Source organism: Carettochelys insculpta, chromosome 5, assembly GCF_033958435.1.
Source record: "Carettochelys insculpta isolate YL-2023 chromosome 5, ASM3395843v1, whole genome shotgun sequence".
Taxonomy (NCBI): domain Eukaryota; kingdom Metazoa; phylum Chordata; order Testudines; family Carettochelyidae; genus Carettochelys; species Carettochelys insculpta.
The window spans coordinates 49774032-49794120 of record NC_134141.1 but is presented as its reverse complement, the minus strand read 5'-3'; the positions used below and the strand labels follow the sequence as shown (position 1 = coordinate 49794120).

General features: G+C 44.4%; 1 protein-coding gene across 16 annotated transcripts in view; it reads right to left on the bottom strand.

Moving 5' to 3' along the window:
- LOC142013544 (tubulin polymerization-promoting protein family member 2-like) overlaps positions 1-20089 on the bottom strand; it is a 142662-nt gene that overhangs the window by 93880 nt on the left and 28693 nt on the right. For 10 of the 16 annotated variants that reach the window (XR_012645674.1, XR_012645670.1, XR_012645671.1 and 7 more), the window contains exons 1-3: positions 18691-18710; positions 13519-13632; positions 11049-11178 (exon numbers count right to left, since the gene is read on the bottom strand). Coding sequence is in view for 2 of the 16 variants with exons in the window: in XM_074995051.1 (XP_074851152.1) it covers positions 2082-2260; positions 11049-11155; positions 13519-13552 (320 nt within the window). In the remaining 14 variants the exon portion in view is untranslated. Of the gene's footprint in view, positions 1-779; positions 1184-2081; positions 2261-6332; positions 6401-7141; positions 7294-11048; positions 11179-13518; positions 13633-18690; positions 18774-20089 lie in introns of those variants that run through there. The other 6 variants (XR_012645678.1, XM_074995051.1, XM_074995052.1 and 3 more) reach the window with 6 other exon arrangements.

The following is a 20089-nucleotide window of genomic DNA, read 5'->3' as shown; positions in this document are numbered from 1 at the left end:
GCTGCTTAGCCGGCCAGAAAGGCTGGCTCCATACTCCTATTGGGAGAGGGCAGGCTGGAGAGCCTGGGGTCACTCTGGGGCGGGGCTAGGGGCACTGGCCTGGGGTGTGGGTTGGCTGCTGTGGTGGGAGTGGGCTTGGCTCCATGAGTGGGGGAGCTGCAGAAGGTGTGAGTTCTTGGGCAGAAGGGGTAGAGCTGGGGACTTGCTTTCTTCAGCTGGGGTTTTAACCCGCTGCCCAGATGCTCTGGAGGAGCTGGGGCTACACAACTGCTGAGGGACAGCTGGGTTGCCTGGCACTCCAGGCACCACTGGCAGCTGAGGCTGGATGACTGTCTGGTGTGTTAGCCTTGGGCAGGGTTGGAGCCAGAGGCTACAGTGGGGGCTGGGGTCCACAGGGCATAGAAGGAGTGGGGCCTTGTGTAGAATGGGTGGGCCTGTGGCTTGCCTTTCCAAGCCAGCTGTTCACCCACCACCCAAGGGCTCATCCCATCCTACACTTCTTCTCACATCACAGAGATTCTTCTTAGTTAACCTGTGCCAAATGTCCTCGCTGCCTTAAGCTTAAGTGTGATGTATGCCTGCATTGTTCTTTCCAATCCCAAAGTCTTTTCAATGTCTGAAGGACAATGTTTCTTCAGGGTGGTGGAACTTGACTGAGAGGTCCCTGACATGGAGGCAGTAGTTTGAACAGTGATGAGCACATTGTCTGTGCTCAGTAAACAACACAATAATAAGTGCCAATAAAAGCAAATAACGTGCCAGTAAGGCTGCACACTCACCTTTCAAAAGATGTGCCACCCTTAGGGAGTTCATTTACATGAACATAAATATTCCATTAGTAGAACTGTTTATAATGTTCTTCTTTCTCAGGAGGTATTCTGCAACATGATTCTTCAGCCACTTATGTTTGACTAATGTGCATCACATTTGAATAATATTATAAGACAACTGAGTTAAGTGATTGACTGCCTGGTGAAAAACAGTGTTAATTTTCATTAAAAGTAAGCAGCAGTCTCTTCATTTTCGAGAAAAATTACTGCAGTACTTGGCTTCCAAACAAAAATATTTCAAGAAAAAACTTCACAGGCTATATTTATTTCTTTATGAAAAATCTTCTTTGGAATTATCTCTGGTATATGGCTTCCAAGATTTTCCATGATCCAGTGCCAAGAACAGCAAAGTTCTATATGTTTGATCATCACAATGTTAACATAATCTGAAATCCTAACATCAGCTCGTGCACAGGACAATTCCTCCACCCCAAGTTACATCTACCTCATAAAATTCTGCATTGATGTCCCAGGGCTGGAAGAAACTTGTCAGGAGAGAGTGAGTAAAATATTACAGATGGACTCAGACAAAGTATCTGTTCTGTCTGGGTTATTTGCTGGTGTGATACTCAGAACCATTAGTGATAACAACAAGCTGGAGCTATCTGAGTAGATCTGGTTATGACTAATAAGGAAATCTACCCAGCAGCATCCAAAATAGCATACCTTTACGCAAATAGATTATCATCATTTAAAAAAAAAAAACCACCAAAATAAAAAAGGAGGGAAGGGAATGAGAGTGGGTAAAACTATATTACAATTCAAATTCAGTTACAAAAGCAATACCTCAAGAGCCTCAATGCACGTGAATACAAGACAGTCCTTAATAAATAACTTCAACCCGTACTTTTTATAACCCCTGTTTTAAGAACAGCGCACCCACAATGATTTGTACCAGTTAGAAGGATTAAGTTACTTTCACCCCTGGCCTGTACAGCAAATGAGGACAAGGAAAACGCTGCACCTGGGGATAGTCTCTTAAGCAGGAAGGAACAATGTTCATATCAACCTTCCAAGCACCATTCCCCCTTCCCAGGCTCTACCCCCATTTGGCCCCAAACCCACCACATATCTCCAGGCAATACCCACCTCGGCCATCAGCCCCCCAAATACACCCCACATCCCCAAGCTTTACCCCATCCTCCCAACCTGTCACCCCATGCCCAGGCTTAACACCTCTTAGCCCCAAACCCAACCCTCCATACCCAGGATTAACCTGCCTCAGCCCCCAAATCTGCCACTGGGACTAACCCAAATGTGGTGCTAGCTGGGAAGCCTACACCACGTGGCCATGGGCTCCCAGTGGAAGGAAGACTGGCGTGGAGGTGTTCCGCTGGCAGGGATGAGCTGAGCCACGCCCACTGGAAAGGTGCGGCCAGTCGGGTAGCGGGAAGAGTGAGGGCTCTCTGTGGCTCCCTGCCCTGCTGTTCCTGAAATAATAGAACAAAATTCAGTTGGTTCCATGGCCAGATCCCTTCTGCCACTTTGCCAGCCTTTAAACCAATTCAATTTAGTTCTGCTGTTTCAGCGGCAGCAGGGCAGGGACCCACAGAGGAGTCAGCAGAGGCAGTGTCCAGAGCACCAAATGACTCCTTGAAGAGCTGCAAGTTGCTGACCCCTGTACTAGGCCAACCTTCCTAGAGAGAAACAACAAACACACTCAGCTAGTGTCAAGCAGCAAAAGTCCACTGATTTCCATCCAGCTCTGCGAGTTTGCTACATCAGAGGCCCCAACCCTTGAGATACACCAGTATTTTGATATTTTTTACATGACAGCTCACTGAAGTAGTGACACCAGATTTCCTCTATGGATGACAGAAATATGACATAAGGGTCATTTACAGTGTAATTGTTTCCACTGTATCACAGTTTCAGGATATTTACTCACTCTGTGATGATTTACTGTGAAAATTCAAAAGCTTGACTTCTACTAAAATTTACCTCTAGTGAGGCCCAAGAAGTTCCATGGACAGGCAATGAAATTGTGTGTAGGGGTGTGAGCATGTATCAATTCAAGGCTGCACAGAGAAGTTTTTACTCTTTTCTTAAGGCTTGGTACCTGCATTTATACCTTCATTTCTTTTCTCATTGTTGTCATTGTTGCATAAATTTATTCTTAAAATTCTTACATGCTAGAAAAAGAGATTTTCATTTTAAATCAAATTTAACAATCTCGTTACTGTAACAGTTTTAAAACCAAAAGCTGCTTTTCTGTATAAACTACCTAATTTCTTATGCTCACAGCACATGATGTTTCCACAGAATTTCTCCATTATATTCACAAAGATAAAGGTCAGAATATAATACCTGTTTTAAGCAGTTTCTTTCACAGTCAGATAATCTCACTTGAGAAACTTCTACTGGTTTTTCTTAGCATCCTCAGTGCATGCAGCATACCATGTTGGCTGACTGGTATCACTGAATTCTGTGGGTAGTATGTGTCAGGCTTCTTCCAGAACATGGAAATAGGCAGACTGCTAGACTTGGAGACAGAGCAGCCTAGGTGATTAGCCAATTTAAGAGCCAACATATTTAAGGCAACCATGGAAAATCGTATTTTGGTAAATGTTTTGAATGTGGCTTGAGTATAATTCAGTCTTCCTGAAATACAGCCTATGAAGGGGCCAGCCCTCACCCTCTGAACAGACTTGATAGCTACCAAAATTTTTGTACAAACAAAGAAATACTAGAGCTCCACACACGGAGCTGGTAGGAATACCAAGCTGTGACTGGAGCCCTGCAAGTGGGACTGACCAGAGTCCCATGACAGCAATGCTGGGGCCAAGGCCAGAGCCAGAGCTTTGTAGATCCAGGTTGGGAGTCCTCCAGCAGCATGGAGACAAAGCCCCATGGCAACCGTGCAACAGCATGGGCCAAAACAGCAGGGAGCCCCACAGCAGGTGGGCAAAGAGGTGGTGATGGGGGACCCAAAGCAGGTGACTGGGGCCCATGGCAGGGGACCTCCAATGGTCTGGCAAATTCTCTTGGTTGAGACCGTTCAAGGTCCTGACCATGGCAGACCAGGAAAGTGCAACCGGTAATACAATGAACATGATGGCCTGGATTCAAGGAAAGGGATCATTGAAGACCACATTCAAGTTCCAGGAAGGCAATAGCTTCCTAACTAGTGGCTCCCAAACCATGAATCAGGCCTTCAGGCCTATGATTCAGGGGAAAGTAGGGCAGGATGAGGAACAGACCTCAGAAGGTGGGTCATCTGCAGACAGAGCAGCTGGTTGAACTATAACAATACTACTGAAGAGTCCTGAATGCGTCAGTGACAGCAAGTAATCCAAGACAGTTGAAACAGAGGAGTCTTGAACATGTCTCTGAATGTACTGCACTGAGAAAACCTCTTTGACAGAGCCAGGAAGGTACCCCTAAGTCAACCATTGTGGGACAGGCCCAATAAAGAAAGTAACAGAATGTCACTGGCCATCACCTACAGCCCCCACCTAAAGCCTCTTTATATGTGTGTGAATTAGTCATTGAACTGAAGTAGCTAAATAAAGTGAACTGAAGAAAATATTCTCTCCATACCTGCAGAAGTGGATGGTGCCATCAAAAACTGGTGCAGCACATCAACAGGTTCTGTTTCTAGCTACTTTGCCAATGACTTCCACCCGTTTAGTGCTTTGTCTCTCTTTGGATCTTGACCACAAATAGGCAACAGCTTGAATATTTTTATTTAATTTAAATTATTTTCATATATGTTAAATAAGCTTAAGTCTTAAGACAGTTGGCACATTTCAAACAATGTCATGCAGGATGCATATTCCACTAGTTTTGAAAAGTTTCAATTAAAACTGTAGATTTTTATCTACCCTACCAATGGGGAGGGACAGAAGAAAAGAGACGATTGCTATTGATTTCAGCAGAACTGATTAAGGCCTATTGCGAAAGAAGAGAATTTGGATTTGTTTTAGAAAAATGACTGGAAATGTGGAAAAGCTTCATGTGAAGGTAGAGGCTTGTGGAATTCTCACAGAAAGAGGCTCATGGGGGAGGGGAACTATTACAAGGCACAAGAAGGATGAAGAGAAGTGGATTGGCAGCCACTGGTTTGGGGAAGGGGCCCAGTAGGCACAGAAAGTAAAGAATCTGGTTCAAACCACCTGCAGAGGATTCTTGCAGTCTGTAACTATGTCTGAAAGCAATACCGGACACCCTGCCGTAGATGGGTCCAGAAACATTGGGACGCACTAAGAGTTAATATGCAAGATGCTGCTTAAGCTTCACATTTCAAGAGAAAAGCATCTGAAACATATAAAAAACAAAACAGAAATTCCAACACAAATCATATAGACACTCAATGCCTGCCACCAACTTTAAAACAATCAACTCCAAACAGCTGAACATTCAGGGGGCATTTGACTGCATACAGTTATGAAACTGGGTCAGAAAATATGCAGCTTTCCAGAGAACGTAGCTTGTGAACTTGCCCAGGGAAAGATGCTCACCAGTTAAATCCGCTATATGAAGTGCTTGTGCTGAGTCACGTTTGTAGTAATGGGCTGAACCAGTTCACAATCCTACAGGGCTGCTGAACTTGGCAGAACTGGGCAGCCGGTGGGGAGGTCAGATACACTTACGGCCTGCATGCATGGCGAGAGCTGCATAGTTTTTTCACAAGGTCCCCCTGCAACTCTGCAATACCTCTAAGTACTAAGCAAAAGCCCAGGCCTTGACTAAACTGAGCTTTTCTTACCTGAAGATAATTAAATCCATCATCAGACTGACTGGAATTCTGAAAGATGATGTAAGCAGGGATATGTTTTTTACTGCAAAAACAATTTTCCTGAACATTCATTCAATCTACAAATGGCTGTTCGATTTACCCATATTTGTGCTCCCTTTTATTTGCTAGGCAGGTCTCACAAATATGCAGGAAATGAGCTGTTCTTGTACAAGTACCTTTATTCATATGCAAACAAGGCTGTCTGTGCATGAATAGGAATGTTCACATTTATCGTTCCTCTTTAAAACATTTTAGCCCTGCCAGTCAAGAAGCAAAAACACCACCGCCGTGTCTACATGTGCACGAAATGTCGGAATAAGTATCCCTCTTTTGCAAAAACAGGAGGAGTGTCTACACGTGCAACACCTTCTTTCGAAAGAAAATCAAAAGAATGGGGAGCAGATGTCAAAATCCGAACTCCGATCCTGCATCAGGAAGATCGTCCCCTTTCAAAAAACTGAATCGAAGGAGTACACGTGTAGATGTTCCACATCCTGCTTTTTTGAAAGAAGAGTCTCCGAAAAGCCAGCCAGCTGGAGCATGGGGCCACTCCAGCTGGCAGCATCAGGTCTCTATGATCCTTGCATCTGGCTTCCTTAAAGCAGCACACACTCAGGAATCCAGCAGCAGGAAGCTGAGAGCGTGCTAGGGACAGCCCCAGCATGAGCTCCAGTGGCACAATCTGAGAGATGCGACGATGGCCAGCACACAGCCCCTGCGTGAGCCTTAGGGCCCTCCCTCCAAGCCTTCACAGGACTCCCAGGGTTCTGGGGTGGCATGGGGAAGGGCCCCCCTCCTGGATGGAGCGGGAGCTGCAGGACCTCTTGGGCATCTGGAAAGAGGAGGAAGTCCTCCATGAGATAGGTGTCAAGCGGTGAAACATCGCAACATTTGCCTGCCTGGCCTGGGGCCTCCTCACAAGGGGCCACGCTGAGTATATCATAGAGCAGGTATACAGTGAAGTGAAGGAATTTTGTCAGGGTTATACCCAGGCCTAGGACCAGGCCAGTCACTCCAGGGCAGCCCCAGCTACCTGCCTCTATTTCCAGGAGCTCCGCGACATCCTAGGGCCTCGGGACAGCTCCCCACCCACAGCAATCCTGGACACATCAGCGGACGAGTCGCAGCCGGACATGGAGGAGCAGCCCAGACTGGGGACCCAGGAGGCCAACATGACCAGTGAATGGTCAAGCGAGGAGGGGGACCTGACCATCTACATCCCCTCCCACTTGTCCAGCCAGGCAACTGGGAGCTGGGCATCCCTGGATGTCACTGAGGGACCTCCCAGTACATAGGCAGCGGAGCATGCACCCCGGTCCATGGGGTTGGGGCCACACACCAGCCAGCCAACCGCATACAGGACCAGTGGTCCTGGGCTGCACACATGCCAGGCCATTGAGGTACACAGCACCTGTGGCGGCCTGCCAGCGATGGCCAGCACCCACCCCAATGGACAGCACCATGAGCCACATGTGGGGCACCAGCCGGTCAGTGCTGGACAGCACCTGGGGACCATGTATTACAGGCTGGGAAGGGCCACCCGTGAGGGGCGCGTGACCCAGGCCTGCCTTACCTGAATAAGTACAGCCACAATGGTGGCCTTGCCCATCCCGAACTGTTGTCCTACAGAGTGGTAGGAGTCCAGGGTGGCCAGTTTCCAGATGGTGATCGTGACCCACTTCTCCAGGGTGAAAGCAGGCCTCATGTAGGTGTTCTGGTGCCAGACTACAGCGGTAATTCAGTGGCAGATTTGCTTGAAAGTCTGCGTCAACATGGCAAAGTTCCACAGCCACCTCTCCTCTTTCTACTCCCCCAGCACCAGGCACTCCCAACACTTGGTGCTGCTGGGGTGGCACCAGAGGTGCCAAGGCACCCGGGGGTAACTCAGGGGTGTCCTGGGCAGTGGGGACCCACAGCCCTGGGGAGGCCACTCAGCCACCTGAGTAGCTGGGGGGCAGCTGTGGCAACAGTGTAGAGCACTGACAGCAGGTCTCCATGATGAGGGTGTCCTCCTGCAGGAGCTGCTGCTGTGCCTCCTTCCTGGGGCACGAGTGGGCTCTGCCTGGGTAGGGACAACTGGGCAGCACTCAGCTCGTGCGGGGTAGAGGGAGGGACCATTTAATGGAGTAGCTGGCTGAGGCCCCAGACGGGCTTGTTGGCCATGGGCCCCTGCCCATGGCATTTTCTGCCTCCCTTCTTTTGAAGGAGAGCCTGGAGCCATGTGGCTGCTCCCTTTCAAAGGACCATGGCAGCCCTTCAAATGAGCAGATCGACCTGTCAATCCACTATTAGTGTGCGGGCACTACCTTTCGACAGCCGCTGTTTTGACCTCCCCATGTTGATTTTTGCCCTTTCAAAGGGGTGCTCACATGTACACCCAGCTCACATGACTTAGGTGAGCTATTATACGCCAATATTGGGTTTTGTCTACATTATATCTGCTTCCCTAAACATCCTAGCAACATTGCAACTAAGCATAGGTCTACACAGCAAAGTTATTTCAAAATAACAGCCATTATTTTCAAAATAACTATACGACACAACTGATACTTCAAAATAATTTCAAAATAGTTGGCTTATTTTGAAACTGGCAAACCTCATTCTACCAGGAATACCACCTATTTCAAAACAACTAAATATGGGCTGTTCAGACAGTGAATAGAGTCTGTTTCGAAATAAGCCATAGTGCGTCCAATGGCTCTATTTCAAAATAAGCGTCATGTGTTTAGATGCTGTATTGCAAAATAGTGAAGCGCTATATTGAAATGCATTTTTGCATGAAATAGTGCTATTTTGAAATAAGCTACTCCAGAATAACATATTTCAAAGTAAGGCTGCTGTGTAGACTTACAGGCCATTTCTACACAGGCCACTTCCTTCAGAAGTGGCATGTTAATACACGGAGCGAAAGATGCTAATAAAGGCACAGATGCAAATTCCCTGCGCCTCATTAGCAATAACGTCATGTGGTTTGGAGTCCAGAAGACCGTTCTTCCAGACTCCAAAATGCCATGTAGAAGCACAGCCCTGGGGGTACTTCTGGAAATAAGTCCTTCTTCCAGAGGCCCCTTCTTCCTGAAAATTTTTGGGAAGAAGGGGCCTCCGGAAGAAGCACGTCCTTACGGAAGCTCCGTCCAGGGGCCGTGCTTCTACGCTGCATTTTGGAGTCCAGAAGAACGGTCTTCCAGACTCCAAATCACATGACGTTATGCTAATGAGGCATGGGAAATTTGCATCCTCACCTCATTAGCATCTTTCTGCCAGTGTTTTAAACACTGTGTATTTAGACATGTTCTGAGCAGGCTTAAACACAGCACTAACCATTGATGTTACCCGCTAATAGTGCAGGTAGCACACCTTTAGACAATTTTTCCTAAAATTTCCCAACATAGTCAGAGTCATAATGACTACATAACACGAACAGTTAGCAAATAGCCTGTAGGCTGAAAATTAATTGTCCATGCTGTCACAGTTACCAGGTTAACTCCTGGTCTCTTCCAGAGCACACTCTCTGCAAGTCTCAGGCCTCTGGGGATCAACCTTCTTAGGATGACACCAGGAGCTGAGTTGCAGTCTTTTGTTTATCAACCACAATTTACATCATCAGGCCTGGCTTAGGCTCAGATGCTAAAGTTCTGTTCCCTTCTCTCGGAGCAAACACAGTGGTATCATGGGACCAGACAGCCCTCTTCAAGCAAAGTGTTACTTATTAGAAAAGCATTTAGGATAAAATTTATTTGAAAAACAAATAAACCAGCCTAAACCCATGCCTGCTTTAGCCTAACAATGACCATTCCCTGGAGCTGGGAAGGACCAGCTCCTTCAAACTCCTTTCCCTGTGACAGCCTATCGCTCTGGATAGCTTCTGACAATTGACCTCCCCTTCTTTTCTGGAGAAAGGGTTTTTAACTAGATAGGGTTCTTTTGATCATCAGACTCCCAGCTTCAGCAAAACAATGCTGGAAAATTGTTGAAGACAGTATAAAGGATCCTTGAAGCTAACAGCTTATTCTACTGTCTTTGCAATTCTGTATGTGAGTGTTCCTATCAGGAAAGCGATTTTGTTGCTTTCATGCACAGACCCATTGAATTACAGCATTAAGACATATAATAAACATTCCATTACACTCAAAGTATGTTAGATTAACACAGTCATAAAGGAAATTTTAATAACCCACTGGTCATAAAGTCTTCATAAGATCGTTCTATGTTAGTCTTCTTAGACTGCACAGCAAATCCACAACCATGACACACGGTATTCATATTCCTTATGAATATTTGTGAAAATATCAAGATGATTTGTGTACAGTAAGAATAATCAAATGAATAATTTATTCATAATGAACATTTCAAACACCAGTAGGTGTAAGTAATACAGTCTGATGAATAGATCCAGCACAACTTCATGTCAAGCAATTACTGTATGAGTACATGAAAAGTGTAAGTATTTAAGACTTTTTCCTGATATTGCTTGTAACTGCGACAATGACTTTAGAGGTACAAAGTTTTCACCAAACTAGCCTCTTCCCCTCCGCTCCCCTAACTAGTCATTAGTCTCTAGCAAGTGCCATTTTTTAAACCGTTAATTATTTAAATTTTCTCACTACAAATGATTTTGACAGGGTCATTGTTTTAAGTCACTTTAAATTGGTCTCTTTGCTTTTTCTCACTCATGATGAGCATGGCTTAGCATCCTTGTGTGTATAACTGCATATGTCCACCTCAACTTGTAGGACTTCTCAAAAGTGCAGACCCGTCACTCGCATTGAAATCAACAGGAACTGGGAGCGCACTCTGTACTTTTGAATTTAGGATTCATAGTCATTCAAATAGAGATGATTATTTGCTTACATTCCAATTACTGTGCAAATGTATAGTTCAGAGACCTCTCCACAATTGTGATAGTTTCAGTCAGCAGTAATGATTTTGCTCCCTAGTTTGAATTTCTGATGGGGAGTCCCCCATTTTAATAGATGGGACTTGGCTCTAGAATTCACTCTGTCTCGCACTATGCAAGAACCTGAGTTTAGTAACTATTGGCCTGGTGCTAGGCACACATTCAGCTTACACTTGGGTCTGGTTTGGTAACTAAGTAAACATCAGTCCAGAAGAGGGTGGAAAAAGCAGTACTGGGTGTGATCTGCTTAAATTGCAATAGTTATTTATTGTTTCAGATATTTCAGCTGCACCTCACTAGGGATCGATACTGCACCCATCAAACAAGACAAAGTACAGTTTCTTCTACTTTTACACATTACCTGAATCTAGCATTGCTGATGGTGAGGTCTAAAGACTGAAGATCTCTATTTAGAAACAGAAGAATGACAGCAGCCTGCAGCAGTGTGATTTCTCCAGAGCATCTCCCCAATAGACAGACCACAAGCCTAACCTGACCTGGTAAGATCAGCCCTGGAAAATCCCTATCTCTGGTGCTGTGATAAAATCAAAATCACTTTGAGGCTCAGAAAAGTTCCACTCACCTTGTGGTGGGTTGAATCACAGAAATCCCCTTGAGATTGTCCCGCAGAGTGCTGATCAAGCCACTGGTACCATTGTGCCTTCTGGGGTTCTGCATCATCCTGTCTTGCTGGGCAAGAAGTTATGGTGTCCCTTAGCCAAGGCACAGAATTGGGGTTACCGCCAGCATTCCTTGGAAGCTGAGCACTTGGACAGACATTCAGAAGACATTCAAATGCTTCCCAGCTGATTAGCAGAGCATCTACAGCTGCCAGCATGTGCTCCTATTTGTGGTGTACACCTGTACATGCCTTGGTGCACAAAACAAAACTTATTCCACTGACAGATGGAAAAAAATTGCAGGGAACACTGGTTACTGCCCCCTGAACAGATCAACACAGACACTGAACCAGTTGAGCCCTGGGAGGTCTCAGCTCTGAGGAAACCAGTCCTCTAAGGAACCAAACCCCCAAACAAAACCATCTTACCCTGTGTAAAAGTTTTATATAGAGAAAGTTCATGAGGACGTCGATGCCCTTTATCAGTTAAAGAGAAATACACACAGTGGTTGCTTCCCCTCTGATAACATTTACAGTGGGCTTGATAATAATCAGAAGTGTTTTTATTAAGTATAAAAATAGGATTTAAGTGGCTGCAAGTGAAAAAAGTCAGAGCAAAGTGAATTACTAAATTAAAACAAAAAATGCCAGCTAGTCCTAGTCCACGAAGCAAGTTGCTTCATGCAAAGTCCTTTCCTAAAAACAGTTGTTCTAATTATTTCTTTCACAAACTATGCAGCTTCCTAGCTTGGCTGTTATTCTTCCCCATGTTCAGTCTTAGATGTTCCAGCAGGCATCTGAAGTGATAAGAGTGGGAACTTCTGACATCTGGCAACTGCCCCTATTGTTTGGTTCCACACCCATTTATATCCCTTTTCCCCAAAATGGGAATTCTTCATGATCAGGTCAAACTTTTTTCATCTCAAGTGGAAAAGTAAAGCTTCAAAATGGGTTTCAGCATTAGGTGGCCTGACCACATGTCTTTCTAGGACCAACTTCATGTAACCCAGAGGCACCAAGAAAGGGAGAGTGAAGTCCGCTCCACAGACTTAGCTGAGAGGAAATTGGCTTTTAGCTCATATGGCAGAGGCTTATGGCTTTAGTCTCTGAGGACCCACGTTCAGTCCCATCGGCCAACAATCAGTGGTCTCAGTGCCTCTGTATTAACACAGTTCAGGTTTACAGGACAAACAAGATTATTCAGATCATCGACTTGACCACCAAGCCATTAAGTTTCAGGAGCATCAGAAATGGCCCTCATTAGCATATTTAGAATATAAGCAGACCCACACTGCATATTGCTAATCTCACATACAAGAATGATACATGCTCAAAAATAGGACAAACACGTTCAGCAGCTTGTAACTTTATAACTGCTGTTACAACTTATTTTGTCCAAAATGTCTTTGAGTTATGTATATTCATATTCATAAACCAATTTTTATAAAGCATAAGTTAAGACCCAGGACACACCCCTCAATGGTAAAAGTCTGAATTAAAACCTCTGACTTTACAATTCACAAACTAGACCAGGGGTCAGCAACCCCCACCACATGTCCCAAGAGTGGCACATCAGCTACTTCTCACTGTCATGCGCTGCACCCAGGGCTGAGGCCGGCCAAGCCCCTGCTAGACAGGGGAAGTGAGCTCCAGGGGGTGGATCACTAAGGGATGAGGGGCCTGGCTCAGCCGGTATGCAGCTGGTTATTGTCTGCGTGGTGGGGCCTGGCCAACCCTTTCTGCCTGTTGCCTCAGCCCTGTGGCCTGTTGCCCTTGGGGAAGGGGTCATGACCAGCCCCGCCAGGAGGGAGGGCTCTGAGCCCAGCAGCTCCTCAACCCTTGCCTTGCTCCCAGCCTGGCCTGGTGGCAGTAGGAGCAAAGCATGAAACACACATGTGGCTCAAGTGGGAGGTATGAGTGGTCCGGGGACTGCCTGCCCTGCTGCCTGGGCTCTACACCCCTCACTTTACCAGGGACCCAAGGTGTGCATCACCTGCAGCATGCTGGGGAGGAGAGAACCTGGCGCCCAGCCCAGCGAGATAGCGCCCTCCACCCCAGGGAGCCCCAGCCATCCAGAGACTTCTGCAGCAGAGAAACCTCTCATCTTGTTTTTTATTCCCTTAAAAAGTAGGGTTCCCCAGTGTCCAAACAGCAAAGCTCTGCTTCTTAATTTATTTAATAAAGAAGCTCTTGTAGAACTACTAGTGACTTTAAAAAGTACCACTGGTGCTCAGCATGTACATAGAGATGAAAAGATCACATTTTGGTACTCTGCCTCTGAAAGGTTGCTGACCCCTAAATTAGACCATGCCTAAAAACCCTCTTACATATCAGATATGCCGGGGTTTCCCAGATGTGCTGTTCATTCAAAAACATCTTTACTGGGCAGCCCCAAAGCATGTGTCAAATCAAAACAGCAGGGCAGAACCCATACCTGCTGCTGCTGGGTGTGTGTTGGACTTTCCCATCACGGTGCCTGGTAGGAGAGGCGGGCAGGGCTGCTACTCCTTCTCCTTACATGTTTGACTCCAGTGTAAGACCTGCAGACCTGCAGTTCCAGTGAAAATGAGCAAAATTCATCTCTAGTGCAAGCCTGTGCAGTTATACCTGTACCTAATATGTGGTACCCTATTTGTTTAGCATACCTCTTTATTGGGTGGTGGGTATAAAGACAAAATATGTTCATTATTCTATGTTCAAAGATAGAGGTTATGTAAAGTGTTATCACTCACTCACACACACACACACACATACACACAAAAGACGTGGATGACTCACTGCCCTTATGCAAACTAAGTTGTATAAGCCTGTTTTTTGCAGCCGTTTTAAAAAGCCCCATAAACAATGCCTTGCATTTCTGAGTTATGAAAGTTAAAAATGCTTAATAAAAGCAGAACTCACTCAGATTTTTCAGGGGCCTTCACACCCACATCTGGTGCAGTGTTTACTAACTGCTTAAAATAGAAAGTTGGAATTTCATACCCATTTGTATTTACCATAGTATTAGAGAATCAATCCAAACAGCAAGCATCACTGAACTGGAATTCACTTCAAAACAGAAAGCCTAGATCATCAGTTTTACATTTGCAGAGAACGTAATTGTATCTGCTGAGATTCCACACCTACTCCCACTAACAGAGGCAGGGTGGAAAGGAAAGGAAAGGAAAGGAAAGGAAATAATTTTATTTATAGAACATACCATCTAAATTACCAAATTCAGGCCTGCTTTAGAGATGACAACTATTGTGGGGGTTGGTTTTTTATAACAAAAAAAGTGTTTTTTCTGTACTTTTTACAATTGAATAACAGATAATAATAAAAATACATTTCTAAGGCACCGATTCCTATGGTGTCTGGATGGCCCAACTTAAGGAGGTTAATTCAGTAGTTAATAAATGAGTAACTCAAGTTGGGCTACCCAGTAGGCTGTCAGAAATGTGATCTCTAATAACTAAACAGAGGTTCAAGAAAGATGATTAAAAATACAATAAACACTTTTAAAATGCAGTAGTCGCTACTGAATTATTAGAAATGACATCTACTGACCATATTAACAGTACAGCATCAGACCAAAGCATTCCAAGAGTCAATCAACGTACTGCCATAGGATTCAATTCTAATGCCCTTACCTTCATGAATAGTCCCATTGATCTGCAATCAGGCCCTGTGGGTGTAGGTTCTTTGAATGGAATGTGAAAGCAATGCAACTGTTCACCGAGTATGTTCCTGCTCAGTGTGACCAAGGGAGATAGATCTGTGCTAATCACTAGTGGCACTGTTCCAGTGACACTGTGCAAACAGTCAGTGCATAGCCATCGGAGCAATACATAAAGCTCTTCTGATGATGCTTGACATAGATCTGTACTTGTGGTAAATAAAGTCACACAAAAAACATGGGGCAATAAGAGAGGAAGGCAAGAAATAACTCCAAGAAAAAGGATAGAGGAGGGAGTCAACAGGAGCCTTGAGAACTGAGGGAAAGGAATACATAATGTCAGGGGAGATAAGAAACCATAGTTTAAAGACTTGGCTCTATGGATCATATGAAATAAAACAGGGATATTTTGAACAACTGGCTACAATTCTGTCTCAGGGTTCTCTTGCTTATATATGTCTTGTTGAGGTTTGCTTCTGAGTTTTGACATCAAAAGAACCCCCAATGAAATTCTAGTCCTATACTTCAAAGGCTGCCTGCTTTATTTTATATAATACTCAGCTCTGAATTCTGGTTCCATGCCCTCTGCCTGTTATTTATTCAACATGACAGCCACACAGAAAGAAGTACAGAATATATTTAGAGGAAATAAAAGCCTAGACACCAAGGCCACAAGCCACAGCTCTATGGGTCGGGGAGATATTTTTAGCAAAGCAGTGTGTTCAGTATTGTGGTAAATCAACATTCTTGATTTGAATAAAAGCATTTGTTTGTGAGCTACAGGGTTCAAGTCACAGACTGTGAAAACCAAGATCTTGCTCTCTGTGTGAGTACAGGAGAATTGGGCCAAAATTAATTTCTAGAGATTTTATCACTAACCAGACTTCAGGTTTCATAAGAACGGCCATCATGGGTCAGACCAAAGGTCCATCCAGCCCCATATCCTGTCTGCTGACAGTAGACAACACCAGGTGCCTCAGAGGGAGTGGACCAAACACGTATCGCTCAAGCAATCTCTCTTCTGCCCTCCATCTCCAGCTTCTGACAATCACCTTTTCTTACACATCTTGGCTAATAGCCATTAATGGATCTAACCTCCATGAATCTATCGAGCTCTTTTTGAACTTTGTTATAGTCCTAGCCTTCACAGCCTCCTCTGGCAATGAGTTCCTCAGGTTGACTGTGCACTGTGTGAAGAAGAACTTCCTTTTATTTGTCTTAAACCTGCTGCCCATTAATTTCATTTGGTGTCCTCTAGTTTTGATATTATGAGAACAAGTACATAATTATTCACACCACTTTCTCCACACCACTCAGAATTCTATATTCCTCTATCAGAGCTCCCCCCTTAGTCTCCTATTTTCTAAGATGATGAATCCTAGTCTCTTTAATCTCTCTTCATATGGGATCTGTTCCAAATCCCTAATCATTCTAGTTGCCCTTTTTGAATTTTTTCTTATGTCAATATATCTTGTTTGAGATAAGGAGACCACATCTATACACAGTGTTCAAGATGTGGCCATACCATAGTTTTATATAAGGGCAATAAGATATTCTCCAATGTATTCGCTATTCTTTTTTATAATTCCTAACACCCTCTTTGCTTGTTATGACTGCTGCTGCACACTGCGTGGATTTTTTCAGAAATGACTCCAAGATCTCCTTCCTGATGAGTTATAGCTAAATTAGCCCCCATCATACTGTATGTACAGTTGGGGTTATTTTTTCCAATGTGCATTACTTTACATTTATCCACATCAAATTTCATTTGTCATTTTGTTGCCCAGTCACTCAGTTCTGTGAGATCCTGTTGAAGTTCTTCACAGTCTGCTATCTTGAGCAGTTCAGTGTCTTCTGTGAATATTGCCACCTCACAGTTTGCCCTTTTCTCCAGATCATTTATGAATAAGTTGAATAGGATTGGACCTGGGAATGACTCTTGGGGAACACCACTAGTCACTCTTTTCCATTCTGAAAGTTTACTATTTATTCCTAGCCTCTATTTCCTGCCTTTTAACCAGTTCTCAATCCATGAAAGGATCTTCCCTCTGATCCTATGACAAATTAATTTATGTAAGATCCTTTGATGAGAGACTTTGTCAAAGGTTTTCTGGAAATCAAAGCACATTATATCTACTGGATCCCCTTTGTCCACATGTTTGTTGACCCCTTCAAAGAACTCTGATTAGAAAGACATGATTTCCCTCTACAGAAACCATGCTGACTTTTGCCCAACAAATTGTGTTCTCCATGCCTGACAATTTTATTCTTGACTATGGTTTCAACTAAATTGTGCAGTTTAAAAACTGCTCTGCCACCTTTCTAATGGTAAGTGCCAGCACTTTGGTTCCACTTTAGTTTAGGTGGAGTCCATCCTTCTTGTATAGGTTCCCTCATCCCAAAAGTTTCCCCAATTCCTAATAAATCTAAACCCCTGCTCCCTACACCATCGTCTCATCCACGCATCGAGACTTTCTGTCTGCTTACCTGGCTATGCGAATGGAACAGAAAGCATTTATGAGAATGCCACCATAGGGGTCCTGGATTTCAGTCTCTTTCCTAGCAACCTAAATTTAGCCTCCAAGACATCTCTCCTACCCTTTCCTATGTCACTGGTACCTATGTATACCATGACCACCAGCTCCTCCCCAGCACTACACATAATTCTATCTAGATGCCTTGAAAGATCCGCTACCTTCACACCAGACAGGCAAGTCACCATTTGGTTTTCCCAGCCATCACAAACCCAGCTATCTATGTTTCTAATGGTCGAATCACTCATTACTAACACCTACCTTTTCCTACTGACTGGAGTTCCCTGCCCCAAGGAGGCATCCTCAGTGCAAGAGGATACCACATCATCATGTGGAAGGAGGGTCCCAACTATGGGATGGTTTCCCTCTGTTTCCATTGACTGCTCCCTTTACCCGAGCCTTTCATCCTCCATAACAGTGCAAGGGCTGTCTGACTTGAGGTGGGGACAATTCTACATCATCCCAGAAAGCCTCTTCAACATACCTCTCTGCTTCCCTCAGCTCCTGCAGTTCAGCCACCCTGGCCTCCAAAGCCCATACTTAGTCTCTGAGGGCCAGGAGCTCCTTGCACCGAATGCACACATAGGCCACCTGACCCTGGGGCAGGTAATCATACATGCTACATTGGATGCAATAAACAGGATAGCCCCCACTCTGCTGCTGGGCTTCTGCCTGCATTTTCTATGGATAATTAGATTATATATGTATCAGAGAGGTAGCCATGTTAGTCTGTATCTTCAAGAACAAGAAGTAGTCCTGTGGCACCTTATAGACTAACACATATTTTGGAGCATAAGCTTTCGTGGGCAAAGACTCACTTCATCAGATGCATGAGTGGTGGGGGGGGGGTAGTTTTCAGAAGGGTATTTAAAGAGTGGGGGTCCCAGTAAAAGGGAGGGTCAGCTCTTTAAGTACCCCCTCATGCATCTGATGAAGTGGGTCTTTGCCCACAAAAGCTTATACTAAGTATCTGTTAGTCTATAAGGCACCACAGGACTTCTAGATTATATACGGGGTTATTTAAATGTGGTACTTAGGGGTACAGTTTAGTATAAAAGTTTTCAAGAATGTCAACAGGCATTAGCTGCCCTCTCAACTCCCCCTGTAGCCCACCCCCGCAAAAACTCCCTCCTCTACACAATCGCCCTGTTTGTATGCTCCCCTGGTCGCTTACTAGCAGGCTTTATAAGCTCTGTCCTTCCTGATTGGTAGCCCTGCCCCCTGGCTACAGCTCAAACCCTGAGCAGAGCATTCTAGATTTCAAATCCTAACTGCCAGCCTCAGCACACAGTCTTCCAAACAAACAAACAGCTCAGCACATGGACCTCGAAACACACACAACCGACAAACACAAGCCTGATACATAGTAACAAGTAATCCCCAAACACAAACGCACACATTCCGGACTACCTCTTACCCTGAGGTCCTGTGAATTGCTCCTCCTTCCCCTGGACAGCACCCCTCTCAAAAATCCCTCCTTTTTGCAATCGCCCTGTTCACGTGTTCCCTGGTCATTTATTAGCAGACTGTATAAGCTCTGGCCTCCCTGACTGGTAACCCAGCCCCTGTCATTTTATCACCTTTGAAGAATCAAGTTACAGCACAGCAATAACTGGACAGCCTGACAGTATTCTCGATTACAGAAACAGAGAGCCCTTTTGCTATAATTCTGGGACCAATTCTGATCTCATCAACACTGATTCTGCATCAAAGTAAATCCATCAGCTACAATAGTTATTCCTGATTACTACCAGTGCAAAAGAAAGGAGTCAGGTCTTCAGACACTGAAAACATTCCAAGCACAGGCCTCTGTTTGCCCCTTATCTTTCTTCCAGGCTCTTCTAATCCCAGATGGGGAGAACAAAAATCCTTCATAATTCAAAAACAACCTCAGTTTGACCTCCATGAGCCAGGTAGTACCTAAAAGTATGTATTTGGATTCTTTACCTTCAATTTTAAACATAAATTAATGAGCGACCTGACCAAACAGGCAAAATTATACTAGACAGAAACAACAAGAGAATGTCTCCTTCTCTCCTTTGAAGGGCTAATGTCTCTCTCTCTCTCTTCCTCTCTCTCTCACACACACACACACGAGTGAGGTGAAAAGCGTTTCAATATGTGAAACAACACTAACAATTAAGCCAATTCTTTTTAGTCACTAAAATTTATTCAGGAATTTATAAAATGCAGTGTCATAATCAGATAAGAAGTCCAACTGGCTGACACCAAAACCAGGATGGCTGAGAAGGACCCAAAAGTGCTAAAAGCACAAGATGGAGCTGTCATCGCTAGGGTTAACTTAAGCCTTTCCCTAGCTGCGAAAAGCATGTCCAAGATATGCAAATATTTTGCAAAAAGGAGTGAAAACATGAAATTGTATGTGGAATAGTTTTAGGCTCAGATGCTGTGAAGTCTTATACATGTGCTTAACATTACACAATAAAGTCACGTTATACCGAGCACACATTCAAGTCTTGGCAAAGTAGTGACCTTCAGTTGTAAGCTCTTTGGGATAGGAAATGGGTCTTTCTTGAATGTGTGACGTCTCAGTATAATATGGGTGATACCAGAGTGTGAATAATAATACTATTTCTACATGTTAAACTTTCCATTGGAATACTGACATTTGGAGAAATATCTGATATGAAATTTCCATGTATTCCATTCTTTTTGTGGTCAACCGGAAATGCTAAGTCTGAAAAGTTTGACATTTCATTTTTGGGATGATTTCATTTTGCAAAGAAAAGCTGTGAAAAACAAACAAAAAAAAAAACCCTTTGGCTTCATCTACACTAGAAGCATCTGTCCACAGA